Source organism: Delphinapterus leucas, chromosome 6 (genome assembly GCF_059928025.1).
Source record: "Delphinapterus leucas isolate spDelLeu-1000000601 "Yukka" chromosome 6, BTC_Dleu_Yukka2, whole genome shotgun sequence".
Lineage (NCBI taxonomy): Eukaryota > Metazoa > Chordata > Mammalia > Artiodactyla > Monodontidae > Delphinapterus > Delphinapterus leucas.
In genome coordinates, this window is record NC_143134.1 from 119,216,782 (window position 1) to 119,233,331 (window position 16,550).

Consider the following 16,550-nt stretch of genomic DNA (forward strand, 5'->3'; position numbering starts at 1 on the left):
GCTCTCCGGCCCCGCTGGTTCCTTGGTCCTGGTGCGTGGGGGGCTGGCCTGGCCCAGCCCAGCACTGATGAGGGTCTCTCCACCCTGGGGGTCTCTACAGGCAGATGCCCACACCCAGTTCCCAGAGCAGGGCAGGTTCCTCCAGCTGCAGGCCCTGAGCACGGCCGACAGTGGCAACTACAGCTGCACAGCCCGCAATGCTGCAGGCAGCACCAGTGTGGCCTTCCACGTGGAGGTCCACAGTGAGTGGCCCCACCCCACCCGCCCTGCCCCCCCTCCCTGAGAGCGACAGGGTCCCAGCACCCTCCCCCTCTGTGCCTCTGCTCCAGCGGTGCCCACCATCCAGCCGGGACCACCTGCAGTGAACGCCTCCGTGAACCAGACGGCTCTGCTGCCCTGCAAGGCAGACGGTGCCCCCGCACCCCTTGTGAACTGGCGGAAGGACGGCATCCCTCTGGATCCTGAGAGCCCCAGGTGGGAGCTGGTAGGGGAGGGCATCAGGGAGGGGTTCAGGTACCTCTTTACGGGTTGTAAACGGAAGGCCACCTGGGCAGTTGGAGCAGAAAGGACATGGGTCTTCTCAGAACCCACGGACATACATGCCCATTCGTTAAGGGCGTGAGAACCCCTGGTGGCTGTCTGTCTGTCTGTCTAGTTTTGACTCTTGGTTGCTAGTCTCTGTTTCTGTGTGTGAGGGCTTCGTGCCTCTCTCTCTCTCAGACCAATTTTCTACACCTTCTTTCTCTAAGAACATGGCAGAACGGCTCCCCACACACACCTCCCCCCCCCCCCCCGCACCCGGCCAAGTTATAGCTGCTGTGTTCACACAGCCTGCAGACCCTGGTGAGCGCCTGTGAATCCCAGTTCCAAATTCCCAGGGCAGAGAATTCCATTGGCTCAGCCTGCATGATGTGTTCATTCCCTGTCCAACCGGCTGTGGCCAGGGGCGGGGTCACACAGTACAGACCTGGCCCCTGGGAAAGGGCAGTTTTCCGACCTAATCGAGGGGCTGTTCTCAGAAAGGGTTGGGGTACCACTGCCCTCTGGCTCTTGGGGGGAGGCTGGTCCCAGGTGGGAGCACGGGAGGCACGAAGCAGCGCCTCTCACCCTTTCTGATAATGGGTTGTGGCGCAGGTTGCTGCCCAAGGCTGTGGCCCCACGCCCCACCCCCCCACCGACCTTGGCCTCACAGATGCAGGACTCCTGAGTTAGCATCCTCTTGCTCAGAAAGCCAGAGGCCAAGGGGAGGGTCTTGCTGGAGACACCACCAGGAGTCCAGCTCCTCCCCAGGGACTTGCTGGTCTGCTGGTGTCCATGGCAACCCCTCCCTGTGTTCCAGGTTTCAGGTTCTGCCTGAGGGTTCCCTGAGGATCCAGCCAGTCCTCGCCCAGGATGCCGGCCACTACCTCTGCCTGGCGTCCAACGCCGCAGGTTCCGATCGGCAGGGCCGTGACCTCCGGGTCTTCGGTAGGTAGAGGAGGGAAGGTGTGTTGTTTTTGCCTTCAGCATCCACCCCCTGTCTGGACCGGGTCCTGCTTAGTTTCTGGTTCATCTTAGCTGTCAGGAGCCGAGAGCAGCGATCTCCAAATGTTTTTGACCATGAATCCTATTAATAAAAAGTTTTGAGCATGTACACTCCAAGATGCATATGGGGGCTTCCCTGGTGGCGCAGTGGTTGAGGGTCCGCCTGCCGATGCAGGGGACGCGGGTTCGTGCCCCGGTCCAGGAAGATCCCACATGCCGCGGAGCGGCTGGGCCCGTGAGCCATGGCCGCTGAGCCTGCGCGTCCGCAACGGGAGAGGCCACAACAGTGAGAGGCTCGCGTGCCGCAAAAAAAAAAAGATGCATATTTATCTTTATGCATACATTATATATACTCACTACTATGCTATTCTATTGAATGAGAAAACATGCACGAGCTGTAGAACACTCAGAATCACTGAGCTCTTCAATCCCATGGATCACCTTGGTGGAGGCTGCGCTGCTGGGCCCTGGCCTCGGGTGGGGCTGCCAGGGAGTTGCGCCCTGGAGGCCCCATTCAAGGAGGTGTAGTTAGGGGGTTGCCAGCCTCAGGAGTGGTCAAAGGCCCCATAGCCCCAGCTTTGGGAGCCCGTTGGAAGATCCGCTCGGGGAGTTTCTCCTGCCTCCTTGCCCCTGCTTCCTCGGGGACGGGCTGGAGGTGGTTGGAGTATCTCCTGCTCCTGGGCTTTACCTTAGAGACCCCCGCCCTGCCCCCACCCCACACCCCGTCTCCTGATCACTGTTCTCTCCCCAGAGCCTCCAGCCATCATCCCCGGCCCCTCCAACCTGACCCTGACTGCTGACACCGCCGCCTCACTGCCCTGTGAGGCCAGAGGCTCTCCCAAGCCCCTTGTGGTCTGGTGGAAGGATGGACAGAAGCTGGACTTCCGCCTGCAGCAGGGAGCCTACCGGTACTGAGCTGGTCCTTCTGGGAACATCATGAGATGCCTGGGGTGGGGAAGGGCGTGCCCGTCTCAGAGAAGGGGAGCCAGGCCAGAACTGAGGCAGGGGCGTGCTCGGGTCTCACCAAAGCCAGCACCAGAACTTGTGTCCTGACTTCAAGGGGCCAGGAGGGTCTTTACACTAAGATACCTGGTCGGAGGTGGGGACATTTGGGACATACAGCCAAATGGAAAATATATGGCCTTTGCAACCACTTTAGTCACTATTTAAGAACCCACGTAGAAGCCCAAGTTCATGCCGGTTGAGCCTGGACCCATGGCTCCTGCAAGAGCCTCGGTCTCCCCATTTCTCAAATGCAGCTGACCCTGAAATGATCCCTGGGAGTATTAAGAGGTCAGTTCACCAATTAATTCACCAAATATGTGTTGTGTTAGGGGCCAGATCATCGTGGAGCTTTGTGACTAAGCAGGTGCTCAGTGAACGCGAGCAGTTCTGATCAGGGCTTTGGATATGGTTACTATTGCAGAAGTTATCACAGGTGGTGACTGTAGAAAATTTTTAGGATTATGGAGAAACCCAGAGGCAAACATTAAAATTGCCCACAAACTGAACAGGTAGACCTTGGGAGGTAGAAAATTCTAGGAGAAACTTCTAGAGTCGAGGCTGGGGGCCGGTTACAGGAAGGGAAAATAGTCATGAAACACATCCCTCGCCTCCAAATTCCCCGGGTAGGGAGGCCACGCTGGCTGGTTTCAGGTCAGCCTGGCCAGTCACTTAGCAGACAACCATCCGTCTGTCTGTCCAGGCTCCTGCCCTCCAACGCCTTGCTCCTCACAGCCCCCAGCCCTCAGGATTCAGCCCAGTTTGAGTGTGTGGCGAGCAATGAACTGGGCGAGGCCCACAGGCTCTACTGGGTGACGGTTCACGGTGAGTTCACACTCAGGAGTGACTGTTCACAGCGAGGGCAGATCAGGAGGCCGGGATGGGGACAGTGCCTCCCTCTCCTGGGCGCTCTCTCTGCCTCCAGGGACCTGCACGGCTTCCCTCTGAGCCTTTCTATGCTTCCCGGGTCACCGCCTCCAGGAAGCCCTCTCTGATCCTGCCCTCCCACACTGACATAACCCAACTCCAGCACAGTTCCTGGCCTGTGGGAGCTCGTAGGCGAGGCCTCTCCCAAGTCCAGAATGTTCTGAACCCAAATCTGACCTTGTCATCACCCCAGTTAAAATCCCTCCCACCATGGCTGCCCACCGTCCTCAGGATAGAATGCATGGTGTCACCTGGGCCCAGAAGGTCAGCCCTGCTGACCCCCCAGGTTCAGCTCACCCCATGGCCTGCCTCACTCTGGGTTGCATTCATGCCTCTCAACTTTTTGTTCCTTACCTCGGGGCCTTTGCACATGCTGTTCCCTCTGCTGAACACTTTTCCCTTCACCCAGGCAGTATCTGCTCTTCCTTCAGATCTCAGGTTAAATGCCGCATGCCCCAGAGACCTTCTCTGGCCTCCCTCACTCTGTGCCCCCACCAAGCCCACTTGTCTTGTGAAACGCTCCCTGAGATACCTGGCTGGTGTCTATAGAAAGCAGTTCATAACTATCCCACACGCCCAGCAAAACACATCTGAGTGAGGAAATGTGACTGCTGCACCTCCCTCCCTGGAGCTTCGTCACTGACGTCACCTTGTGTCTTAGTCTGTTTATCCTTCTCGTCCACCTGGCCCCGTGGCGGTGTGTTCCCCAGGGGACCTCAGCAGGGCCTCAAGCCTTGCCTTGCGTTTCAGTGCCTCCCACCATTGCCGACGACCAGACAGACTTCACCGTGACCATGATGGCGCCCGTGGTCCTCACGTGCCACAGCACAGGGGTGCCAGCCCCAGTTGTGTCCTGGAGCAAAGCAGGCACCCAGCTGGGGTTGCGGGGGAACGGCTACCGTGTGTCACCTTCGGGTAAGTAAGGGTGAGCCACGTGGACCTGCTGCTGAGGGGACACTAAGGGGCATTGGGCAGAGGCTGTGAAAGCAGCCCGCTGGGGCCTGGTGGTTGAGAAGATGGAAAGTTCTGGCCTGGCTCTGCCATTCCCTCACTGTGTGACCTGGGAGAACCCCCTCGCGCCCCACCCCCCAGGCCTCAGTATCCCCATCCACGCACTAGAGCATTGATATCCATCAGTCAGTCCCTGATGCTAGTTGGTAAGTTGGTGCTCCTTATGGAAGAATGAGAAAAATAATAGCTACATGAGAGTTTTCATAAAGCTAGTTTTAGCTCATTAGAAGGATTGTCCTTTATTCTGAAATAATGCTTTTCTTAATAATTTGGTGTTGAAAGTGCCTTTCTTTTATGAAATTAAGGTGATAGTACATGGTAATTTTTTAAGTGTCTTTGCTTATTAAAATAAAAAGCTGGCAACTTTATGGGGATTCTCTAAATTAAATGTACTTTTTAGTTGGTTGGTTAGTGAAATCCTAAAGTCTGTGAACCACTGGCTGGATCTGTGGTTTTCAAACACTTCCAAAGCAATAGAACACTTCCTTCTGACAAGTGGTTATGCAGAAGCCCAACACGTGAGAGAAGCTAGGTTCTGGTTCCATCTGAGGCTGGGATGGGGGCTGTGGGGTGGTCCAGAGTCAGGTGGGCCTCGCTCCCTTTGCCCCCTCAGCAGGCCCTCAGGGGTCCACGGGGGATGGTTTAGAAACCACCTTACCTGACTTGCAGCCTGTGGTCTGGGAAGGTTAAAATGGTATTCATTGAGCAGCCAAGGCTGAGGGAGAGAGGGCAAAGGGAGGACAGAGGAGGCAGCAATCCAGGGAGGCTTCCTGGAAGAGGCAAGTTTTGAGCAGAGTGCAGCAAGGATAGCAGGGTGAGGGCCCGTGGAACCAGGCGCGGGCGGTCCAGGGATTCCAGGCCGGGCAGTGGCAGATCCTGGCAGATCACAGCCAGAAGGGTCTAGAGATCATCCTGTATGGTTGCTCATTGTACACCTGGCCCAGAGACTAGAAGTACCAGAGAGCAGAAGGGATTTGCCTACGGTAATGGTCTGAGCAGGGAGCAGAGGCAGGCCCAGTTTCCCCCGTGCTGCTTACAAATGGGCAGGGAGGCAGATTGAGTGGCCTGTAACAGAGACACCAGGGTTGGGTGTGTAAGAGCCCTGCCGGCTTCACCCCTGGGACATCTATCCCAGGCCCCCTCACCCCTCTCTGTGCCCTGTTCCCGTCCACAGGTGCCCTGGAGATCAGGCAGGCCCTCCCCATCCATGCCAGCCGATACACCTGCACGGCCCGCAGTTCCGCGGGCGTGGCCCACAAGCACGTGGTCCTCACTGTGCAAGGTAAGCATCCCTGAGGCCAGACAGCCGTGGCTCTTGGGGCAGGGAAGCCGGTGGAGGGCTAGAGGATTCTTTGGGAGAAAAGACATAGCCCACCTGTGTCCTCCTTTCCGACGTTTCTGGAACCCCTTGTTCCCTTTAGCAGCCTCTCTCTCCGGTGCTCAGACGGCCCCTGGTTGGAGAGGCCTGGGTGTTAACGGTGTCCCCAGGGACCTCTGCAGCCCTGTTCCTTTGCAGCCTCCCCCGTGGTAAAGCCACTACCCAGCGTGGTCTGGGCAGTAGCAGAGGAGGAGGTGCTGCTGCCCTGCGAGGCCTCGGGCATCCCCCGGCCGAGCATCACCTGGCAGAAGGAGGGGCTCACCATCCCTGCAGGTGAGTCTCCTTGGCAGCCAGCGTGGGTGGGAGGATGACAGTATGAACCTGCGGTCCTCCTTCCTGCCCCCACTTCACCTCCTGCCCTCCCGTCTCCCCTCACCACCCCAGAGCCCTTGATTCTGCCTGAGCACTTGGTGGCTGGGCTGGGAGGTTGGGTCCGGCTTCCGTGCTCGCTCTGCCCCCTCGTCACCCTGTGGCCACAGCAGGTCACTTGGCCGGTCAGACAGGACAGCCCAAGCAGCCTTCCTGCCCTCCTCGGGGGTCCTGTCGCCCCAGCGACTGGCCCCCAATTCCTTCCCGCCAAATCCAGGGGTGAGGACCCAGGTCCTAACCAATGGACAGCTGCGGATTATCCATGTCAGCCCAGAGGATGCTGGGAACTATTTCTGCATCGCCCAGAACAGCGCAGGCAGTGCCCTGGGGAGGACTCGGCTGGTGGTGCAAGGTGGGCCCTGGGGGTGTGGGTGGGTCTGAAGTGGACTCCAGCGAGCTAGGGGCTTTGAGGCTCCTGAGAGCCCCTCCCTTCTCTGCCCAGCCCTGGTACCGGGCGGGGCATGTCCCCACGTCCACCCCTACTCCAGCACGGCTTGTGGTTCTAGAAGGAATTCAAGAAAAAAACGGCTCCCATTTTGCACCCAAGGTCTGGCTTCAGACGGTAACTCCAGGGTCCCCTCTGCCTCCTCTGGCCCCTCCTGGGAAACTAGTCTGGTCATTCTTCGTTCATTTTGGCTTTCCAGTAGCAACAGCCATTTCCGTCCCTTTAGTCACTGTGTGTGCATGTGGGTGAATGGGTCACTCTGTCACAGCTTCTTCACCAAACTCCAGAGAGTCCCCAGGTTATCCAGACCACGGGGCCTATGACCAGGGGCCGGTGGGGGCAGCAGACAGGGATGGAGGAAGGGGCTGAGGGTGTGTCAAGTGCCAAGGGCACTGGGGCAGGGATGGCCCACCCCAGCCCACCCCAGCCCGGCCCAGTCACCGAGGGGACCTCCCTATGCCCACAGTCCCGCCTGTGATCGAGACTGGCCTTCCCGACCTGTCCGCCATTGAAGGCTCCCACGCCCTCTTGCCCTGCACGGCCAGCGGCAGTCCTGAGCCCGACATCACCTGGGAAAAGGATGGCCAGCCTGTGTCTGGAGCTGAGGGGAAGTTCACCATCCAGCCTTCCGGGGAGCTGCTGGTGAAGAACTCAGAGGTGAGGGCCTGGCCCCAGGGAGCAGAGGGGAATAATAGTAACAGCAGGAGCGACAAACACCTGCCGAGCACCCCCTGTGTGCCATGCTCTGTGCTGAGCACCCCCCTGTGTGCCATGCTCTGTGCTGAGCACCCGCTGTGTGCCATGCTCTGTGCTGAGCACCCGCTGTGTGCCATGCTCTGTGCTGAGCATCCCCTGTGTGCCATGCTCTGTGCTGAGCACCCGCTGTGTGCCATGCTCTGTGCTGAGCACCCCCCGTGTGCCATGCTCTGTGCTGAGCACCCGCCGTGTGCCATGCTCTGTGCTGAGCACCCCCCCGTGTGCCATGCTCTGTGCTGAGGAACCTGGGGAAGTAGGTGTTAGCACCTTAGCTACAGATGAGGAAACCGAGGTTCAGAGTGTACCCAGGTTTTGAAGACATGCTATTGCCAAGAGGCAGAACCAAGATTTGAATCAGGACCTCTATGGCTAGTCCCTGGGGGAGGGAAGGAGCCCTGGAAGAGAGGCGGGGGGAGTGTGGCGATGACTTTGTGTCCCCAGACTGCCTCAAATGTTCTCAGGGACATTGGGACCCCGGAACCCTTCCCCCATCAGCACTCATCATGTTCTGTAATTACAAAAGAAGTCGCTGCCCAGATGGATGGGTGGCTGCTGGGTGGGCACATCTCAAGGGGGCCATGGGGGTGGGGATCCTGCCACACAGGGAGCCAGATGTGCAGTGCCCTGCTGGGATGCACCACAGGACCTCTCCTCTCGGAGAAGGCACCGAAAGCAGGGCCCCCCTCGGGGATGATGGATGAGGTGAGCACAGGTGAGCGGAGTGCAGGTTCCATTCTGAGCACATAGGAGGTGCTTAGTAAATGGTGACTGTTACAAACGTGTGGTCAGGCTTAGATTATGAAGGCTGAAAATTCAATTAACAATCAAATTAAGAAGGAAAAAAAGGGAATTTTTTGGAGCCAAGCTGAGGATTATAACCGGGGAGACCTGTTAGAAGTAAAGGCACGGTCACATACCTTTTCAAGACAAAGAATCATACATCAGAATGACATACTCGTATTTCACATAAAGTTCACCAAAGACACACAGTCCGGGTAAGAGGTACAAAGTGAACAGCGAGTCACCATGACCCCTTACAGAGCTGGGAAGGAACGCTATTCTTTTAAGAAGCTACATTGCTGGCGTCAGAGGAAAGGAAAAAAAAAAAAGATCTTTACAGCTGAGCAGGCGCACCCGTCCTTGAGGAGCTCTGGTTAATGTGTAATGCAGATACACACCGCACGTTAGGGATGGAAGGAAGAGGCCCAGAAAGACAGAGAATTTCATGTTTAATTTTTCTGGTACTGCCTTAAAATATAAATTGTATTTCATCAAAGCACATAGCCATAGGAAGGCTGCAGGGAGGTGCAGTGGTGAAGCCGAGCTGTTTGCTAGCTGTGTGACCTTGGGCAAGTCACTTTGCCTCTCTGGGCTGGATGGTCCACGGGAACCTGCCAGGGAGCAGGTCCGCGGGGGCATTCTGGCCCATGTTGGGGTGGGGGCAGTTCTCAGGCTGACCCCTCCCTTTGCCCACAGAGCCAGGATGCTGGCACCTACACCTGCACTGCCGAGAATGCCGTGGGCCGCGCCCGCCGCCGCATGCACCTCGCCATCTTGGCACCGCCTGTCTTCACCAGCCTGCCTGGGGACCGCAGCCTGAACCTTGGGGACAGGCTGTGGCTTCACTGTGCGGCCCGTGGCAGCCCTACGCCCCGAATAGGCTGGACTGTCAACAACCAACCGGTCACAGGTCTGGGCCTGCTGGGGGCAGGTGGGACAGAGACCCAGGACGCTGCGAGGTTGAAGAGGGTGGGCGGGGTGGGGTGACCCAACCCGGTGAAGAGGAAGACGGTACCAGTCAGCCTGTGGGTTCTGGGTATCCAGACTTGGCCCTGCGTTGGGGCACAGGGCAAACACACATGTGGCCCTGTGTGACCAGTCACATATCAGACCCAGCAAGAAGCCACCTGTGAAAACTACTCAACCCTGGAGACCTCAGGGCCAGGAGAGGGGCCTGTGCTCCAGCCTAGCGCTGCTGCTCCCATTGTGGGCCCCTCAACACACTCCATTCATGGGGGGCTCTCTCCTCTCACCTGGGTCCCCAGTGACGTTTAGGGAGGTCCAAGGCCTGTGGTACTCAATAAATGTCTGCCGAATGGATGAGCTGCTAAGTCTCCTCCACTGCAAAGTGATATTTTCATATCCTCCTATACCCAAGTCCAGGTGCTGGGAAACGAGTGCTCCACCTTTGCACACCTGTGCAGAAGGCTTTGCCTCAACCTCACTGCTTCCTGGGCGGAGAGATCAGGAGAGAGATTCAGCCTCTCTGAGCCCAGCTCTTCATCTTGAAATAGAGATAACAGGGGTCCTGAGGGTGGAATGATTTAATGCAGGAGGCTCGCTTGGCAAGGCCTCGCCCAAGTAAATGCCCCATCTGTGTAGCACTTGTCCTTATTCCTGGTGTAGGGGCACTGTCTAAGGATTACAGGGAAAACAAAGGCTGTTAATAGCATCCATCTAGGGACTTCCCTGGAGGTCCAGTGGTTAAGACTCTGCGCTTCCACTGCAGGTTCGGGTTCGATTCCTGGTCAGGGAAATAAGATCCCTCATGCAGTGTGGTACAGCCCCCCTAAAAATTAATTAAAAAATATAGCATCCATCTATATGTAACTCGTGACAATATCTCTATAAGTGCCACATGTTAATAGGCCCCTGAAGACCTACCCTTGGCCACTCATGCTCACGGTGTGGACTTGAAAAGGAGAAAAGGCAGGTCTTCAACCTCAACCTCATCATTTGATCCTGTGCCTGCCACGATAGCATCCCACTTGCTTAGGCTTCCAGCAGGGAGGGGACGCTTTGTGCCTTTATGAAGCACCTGCTGGATACCGAGGCCTGAGTTAGGTGTTCAGGGCAGGAGGTCCCTGGCACCCTGAGCTCAGAGCCCCCTGGGGCATCTCTTTCTCTGCCACAGAGGGAGTGACCGAGCAGAACGGGGGCAGCACACTGCAGCGGATGGCAGTCACCAGAGAGGACAGCGGGACCTACGTGTGCTGGGCCGAGAACAGAGTGGACCGAGTGCAGGCGGTCAGCTTCGTCCACGTGAAGGGTAGGGAGTGACCATGTGGTCTTTCTCCAGACCTCTGCTGACCCAACCTAGTGGTTTTTCTAAGAAGCTGGCCTCCTAATCTCTGAACTAGTACCTGTCCACCCTGGCTGGGCATTAGGATCTCCTGAGGGACTATAAAATACCGAGGCCCAGATTCTACCCCCGACTCAGTAAAGGTGAGGCCTCGACATCAGTATTTTTTACCCTCCCCAGATGACTGGCTGTAGGTAGAACTGAGATCTGACTCATCGGCCTGAAGCACTGCCCTCAGCTGGATGGTGTCAATGTGGGAGGGGGATGGGGGCCAAGGTACCCTGGCAAACAATGCGTGAATCTCGCCAGCCTGCCGGTTGCTCCCCACAGCCCTGCCCCCCACAGCCCTGCACAGTAACCCTCATGTCACTGTGACTTGTATGTCCAACTTTAGGATGGGAGGGTGGGGCTCGATGGAGGGGAACGAGCTGCCCAAGGCACCAGGATTCAAGTGTACTGTTGGTAGGTTCAACCTCAGGAAACCGGCAGGGATGAAAACCAGCACAGGGCATCCAAGAGTGGTTTAAGAGTTGCATGAAATGAGAATCAGGGATGTCTTAGTGTTGCTATGTCCAACAGAGGTGTCCTAATGATTGTGTAGTCCTTGTTTTCCAAAGTACCCTGCCGCTGGGCTAATCCGTCTCTGAGCGCCAGTGTATGACACTCATACACTTTCTCCCCTCCTGTGCCTGTCTCAGGCATCACTAATCAATCATAGCACTATTCCCACTGAACTTCAAATCCTTCTCAGCACAGTGTTCCTGGCAGCCACTGCCAGTCTAGTTCACTTGACCTGCGACATGGAAGCTGTATGCCATCCCAGATGTATTGACTCTACACAGCTGTGCTGAGCCAGCAGGAGCCTCCATAGGTTCCTGGGGTCTGTCTGGCAGGCTTTTGGGGATGGATTTATGGGAATTTTAGCCTGAAGGAAACCTCTTTTCTCACTCCTTGTCCACTGTCACCTTGTGCAGAGGCTCCTGTCCTACAAGGGGAGGCTTTTTCCTACCTGGTGGAACCCGTTGGGGGCAGCGTCCGGCTGGACTGTGTGGTCCGTGGAGACCCAGCACCCAACATCCACTGGATCAAAGATGGCCTTCTGCTGCAGGGAAGCCGGCTCCGGCACAGGCTGCAGAATGGCTCGTTGACCATCCGTAGGACCGAGGCAAGGCGGGGCCTGGGCTGGGGCCACCTGGGACAACCCTCCACTTTGTCTGATTATCCAAGACGGTTCTTTAGGTTGGCACCACCCTCTACAGTCTACAAAGCATTTTCCTGCCTGTACCCAGAGATCCCCGCCTGACTAACTAGGGTGACCTCCAGCCAGTGGCTTAACTTCTCTGTGCCTCAATTACCTCATCCATTCAATGGGGCTAATAATTGTTCTACCTCATAGCTTTATAGTGAGATATCAGTGAGATGACCCACACCAGGTACTTAAGAGTGATTGGTCCCTCAGTAATGCCAATATATGTTACTAATAACACCCCCATGGAGCAGAGTAAGCGGATAAGAGTGCCTCATTTTACAGATGAAGACACTGAGGGTCAGAGAGGCCCACAGCCAGTAAGCACCTGAGGCAGGACCCCAGCCCAGGTCTCCTGATTCCTACTCCACGCCATTTCCAAAGCCTTGAGCTCGGGGGCAGCCCCTGCTTACCTTCCCTTCTGTGTCCCAAGTCCCAGTGGTCCTGCAGAATTCCACAGTTCGATGATGTCAAGGACTCATCTTAGGGGTCCTTGATCTTGCCCATCTTGGAGCCTGTCTCAGACTGGTAAAGGCAGCAGCAGCAGTAAGGGTTGCCGTGACCTGAGTATTTGCTGTGGACCAGGCACCGTGCCTCGCATTTAGGGAGCATGATTTCATTTGATGCTTACAACAATCTTATTGTTATTATCCCCGTTTTAGAGATGGGGAAACTGAGGCTCCAGAGACATGGTGAACAGTGGAGCCCGGATTCGGTCCCATCTCGGACTGATGCCCAAATCTATACTCTTAATTGCATGCCGTGCTGCCCGCTGACAGTCCCTTGGGAGTGGCCTCCGGGATATTATCTTCTGGGCGTGGACAGTGGCCTCAGGCTGCCCCAGCTCCATCTCATGGTGGTGCTGCCACTGGAATCGAATCTGAGCCAGCATTCTTCCTGAGTTGCATCACTGCCATGGTCGTGGATATCCTGGGAAGAAACTTCCCTATCACCAAGGCCAGGAAGTGCTGCAAACGCTCCCCCTCTGGAAGACTGGAAGCGCGCACTTGCACAATAAAAGCCCCAGGGAGCCTGCAGTGCTGAAACCTGTTCTCGTCTAACTCAGTGTTTCCCAAACTTGCTCTAACACAAAACCCGTTTTCTAAGGAATTCCTAATAATGTGCCGTGGAGTCATAATACTTTAACGTACACAATTTGGAAGAGGTGGATCTAAATCATGCTTCTGCAGCATATAGCTCCCCTTAGAGCAATGAGTTGTCACCACCCCAAGTTCCAGGGGTGAAAGGGGCTGGATTCTCTTTGGATTCTATTGACAAGCAGCCATGGAAGCCCCTCTGGTGGAATCTGCGGGCTCCTGGCTGGTTTATGCTCTAAGCTCCTCCTGGTTAGATGGGTCTTGCTCCAGGTGCCCCTGTCTGTGCCCAGCTGTCCCCAGATGCTCCCCGCCCCCTCGTCCTCCTTTCCTGAATGCCACGCCCCGCTCCCATGCCCACCCACAGAAGGACGACGCGGGACAATACCAGTGCCTGGCGGAGAATGAGCTGGGCGCGGTGGAGAAAGTGGTGGTCCTTGTGCTGCAGAGTGAGTCTCGGCCCCACCTTTCCTGGGCCCTGGGTGGGGACCAGGTGAGGTGGGCACACAGTGAGGTGGGCGCCCAGGGGGCAGCTGTGCCGAGGCTGTGGCTGCCGCCGCCCAGGCTGTGTGATGGGAATAGAGGGTCATTCTGAATCTTTGTTCAGAACACACAGTTGAAGTCCCGTGAACTGTCTCCCCAATGTGGAATGGGAATTAGGGGCTGGTGAGTACTGGGGACCCAGCAGCCAGGCCTGGGGGACCTGTTTATTCAGAACTCAAAACTGTCATTGAGATCATAGTGACAGCTCCTGTGTTTGCCAAGCAGGTTATAGCTCACAATAAGTCTAAATAGGGATTAAAAAAAATTTTATTGGAGTATCATTGATTTACAATGTTGTTAGTTTCTGCCATACAGCAAAGTGAATCAGTTATACATATGTATATATATATCTCCACTCTTTTTTAGATTCTATTCCCATATAGGTCATTACAGAGTATTGAGTTCCCTGTGCTACACAGTAGGTCCTTATCAGTTATCTATTTTATATATAGTAGTGTGTATATGTCAGTCCGAGTCTCCCAATTTATCCCTCCCCTGCCAGAATGAAATAATGCCATTTGCAGCAACATGGATGAACCCAGAGACTGTCATACTGAGTGAAGTAAGTTAGACAGAGAAAGACAAATATCATATGGTATCGCTTATATGTGGAATCTAAAATAACGATACAAATGAACTTATTTACAAAACAGGAATAAATAAGGATTCTTAATGAAACTTTTCATTGAAGATTAACACACAGGAGGAGGGTACATGTCACTAGAGTACAGCTCAATGAATTTTCATAACATGAACCCACCCAGGTTACCTGCACCCGGATCCGAAAATAGAACAGTAACAGTTCCCAGACCCGCCCCCCCGCATCATGCCCCCTTCCAGTCTCTACCCCCTCTAGAGGGAATCACCGTCCAGAATTTTGCCTTTTTAAAAAATAGCTTTAGGGCTTCCCTGGTGGCGCAGTGGTTGAGAGTCCGCCTGCCGATGCAGGGGACGCGGGTTCGTGCCCAGGTCCGGGAAGATCCCACATGCCGCGGAGCGGCTGGGCCCGTGAGCCATGGCCGCTGAGCCTGCGCGTCCGGAGCCTGTGCTCCGCAACGGGAGAGGCCACGGCAGTGAGAGGCCCGTGTACTGCAAAAAAAATTTTTTTTAAAAATTAAAAAAAAATAGCTTTATTGAGACATAATTTACATACCATAAAATTCACCCATTCGTATTATTCACCCTTAAAAAAGAAGGAAACTCTGTCACATGCTACAACATGGATGAGGCTTGAGGACGTCACGTTAAGTGAAATTAGCCAGTCACAAAAAGACAAATACTGTATAATTCTAATTGTATGAGGTCCCTAGAGTAGTCAAGTTCTCAGAGACGGGCAGCAGAATGCTGGTTGCCAGGGGCTGGGGGGAGGGGAATGGGAATTAGTGTTTAATGGATATAGGTTCAGTCTGGCAAGATGAAAGAGTTCTGGAGATGGATGGTGGTGTTGTTTGCACAACAGTGCGAATACAGTTAACACTGCTGTACACTTAAAAACGAGGAAGATGGTAAATTTTATGTTATATGTTTTTTACCACAATTTTTAAGTGAAAAAATCCACCCATTATAAGTATACAGTTTGGTGATTCTTAATAAATGTATAGCATTGTACAACCCATTTTTAGAATATTTCCAAGTTCCCTCTGCCCATTCGTAGTCAATCTCCGTTCCCACCTCCAGCCCCAGGCAACTGCTGATCTGCCTTCTGTCCCTACAGATGTACCTTTTCTGGTAATTTTACATACATGGAATCATACGCAGTTTTTGGTTCCAACTTCTTTCACTTACCGATGTTTTGGGGGTTCATCCATGTTATAGCGTATGTCAGTACATCATTCCCTTTCATTGCTCAATAGTATTCCATTGTCTGGATTGACCGCATTATGTTTATCCATTCCCCAGTCACTAGACATTTAGATTGTTCTAGTTTTTGGCTCTTGTGAATAATGCTGCTGTGAACATCTGTGTATACGTCTTTGTGTGGATATATGTTCTTTCTCTCGAGATTCCTGGGAGTCTAATTGCTGGGTGACCTGATCACTGTATAGGTCACGTTTTAAGAAATCACCAAGCTGGCTGTACAGTTTTACTTTCCTTCCAGTAGTGTATGAGGTTTTGGTTTCTCCACATCCTTGCCAACACTTGGTAATGTCAGTCTTTTAAATTTTAGCCATCCTTGTGGTTACAAAGCAGTATCTCACTGTGGTTTTAATTTGCATTTCCCTAATAACTAATGATATCGAGCATCTTTTCACGTGTTTATTACTCTTTCATATGACTTCTTTGGCTAAGTGCCTATTTAGGTCTTTTGCTCATTTTTATTTTTTTTATTTTTTATTTTTTATTTTTTATTTTTTTAAACATCTTTATTGGGATATAATTGCTTTACAATGGTGTGTTAGTTTCTGCTTTATAACAAAGTGAATCAGTTATACATATACATATGTTCCCATATGTCTTCCCTCTTGCGTCTCCCTCCCTCCCACTCTCCCTATCCCACCCCTCCAGGCTGTCACAAAGCACCGAGCTAATATCCCTGTGCCTTGCGGCTGCTTCCCCCTAGCTATCTACCTTACTACGTTTGTTAGTGTGTATATGTCCATGACTCTCTCTCGCCCTGTCAAAGCTCACTCTTCCCCCTCCCCATATCCTCAAGTCCATTCTCCAGTAGGTCTGCGTCTTTATTCCTGTCTTACCCCTAGGTTCTTCATGACATTTTTTTTTCCCCTTAAATTCCATATATATGTGTTAGCATACGGTATTTGTCTTTCTCTTTCTGACTTACTTCACTCTGTATGACAGACTCTAGGTCTATCCATCTCATTACAAATAGCTCAATTTCATTTCTTTTTAATGCTGAGTAATATTCCATTGTATATATGTGCCACATCTTCTTTATCCATTCATCCGATGATGGGCGCTTAGGTTGTTTCCATCTCTGGGCTATTGTAAATAGAGCTGCAATGAACATTTTGGTACATGACTCTTTTTGAATTTTGGTTTTCTCAGGGTATATGCCCAGTAGTGGGATTGCTGGGTCATATGGTAATTCTATTTGTAGTTTTTTAAGGAACCTCCATACTGTTCTCCATAGTGGCTGAACCAATTCACATTCCCACCAGCAGTGCAAGAGGGTTCCCTTTTCTCCGCACCCTCTCCAGCATTTATTGTTTGTA

The 16,550-nt window shown here is 53.7% G+C and overlaps 1 protein-coding gene across 1 annotated transcript in view; it reads left to right on the plus strand.

Moving 5' to 3' along the window:
* The window catches only part of HMCN2 (hemicentin 2), a 156,346-nt gene that overhangs the window by 118,090 nt on the left and 21,706 nt on the right, over positions 1-16,550 (plus strand). The window contains exons 72-85 of the mRNA XM_089913870.1: positions 101-242; positions 330-474; positions 1,340-1,467; positions 2,276-2,432; positions 3,230-3,351; positions 4,204-4,368; positions 5,639-5,746; positions 5,981-6,115; positions 6,429-6,563; positions 7,123-7,313; positions 8,889-9,102; positions 10,327-10,461; positions 11,469-11,659; positions 13,202-13,283. Of these exons, the coding sequence (XP_089769996.1) occupies positions 101-242; positions 330-474; positions 1,340-1,467; positions 2,276-2,432; positions 3,230-3,351; positions 4,204-4,368; positions 5,639-5,746; positions 5,981-6,115; positions 6,429-6,563; positions 7,123-7,313; positions 8,889-9,102; positions 10,327-10,461; positions 11,469-11,659; positions 13,202-13,283 (2,050 nt within the window). The remainder of the gene's footprint in view (positions 1-100; positions 243-329; positions 475-1,339; positions 1,468-2,275; positions 2,433-3,229; positions 3,352-4,203; positions 4,369-5,638; positions 5,747-5,980; positions 6,116-6,428; positions 6,564-7,122; positions 7,314-8,888; positions 9,103-10,326; positions 10,462-11,468; positions 11,660-13,201; positions 13,284-16,550) is intronic.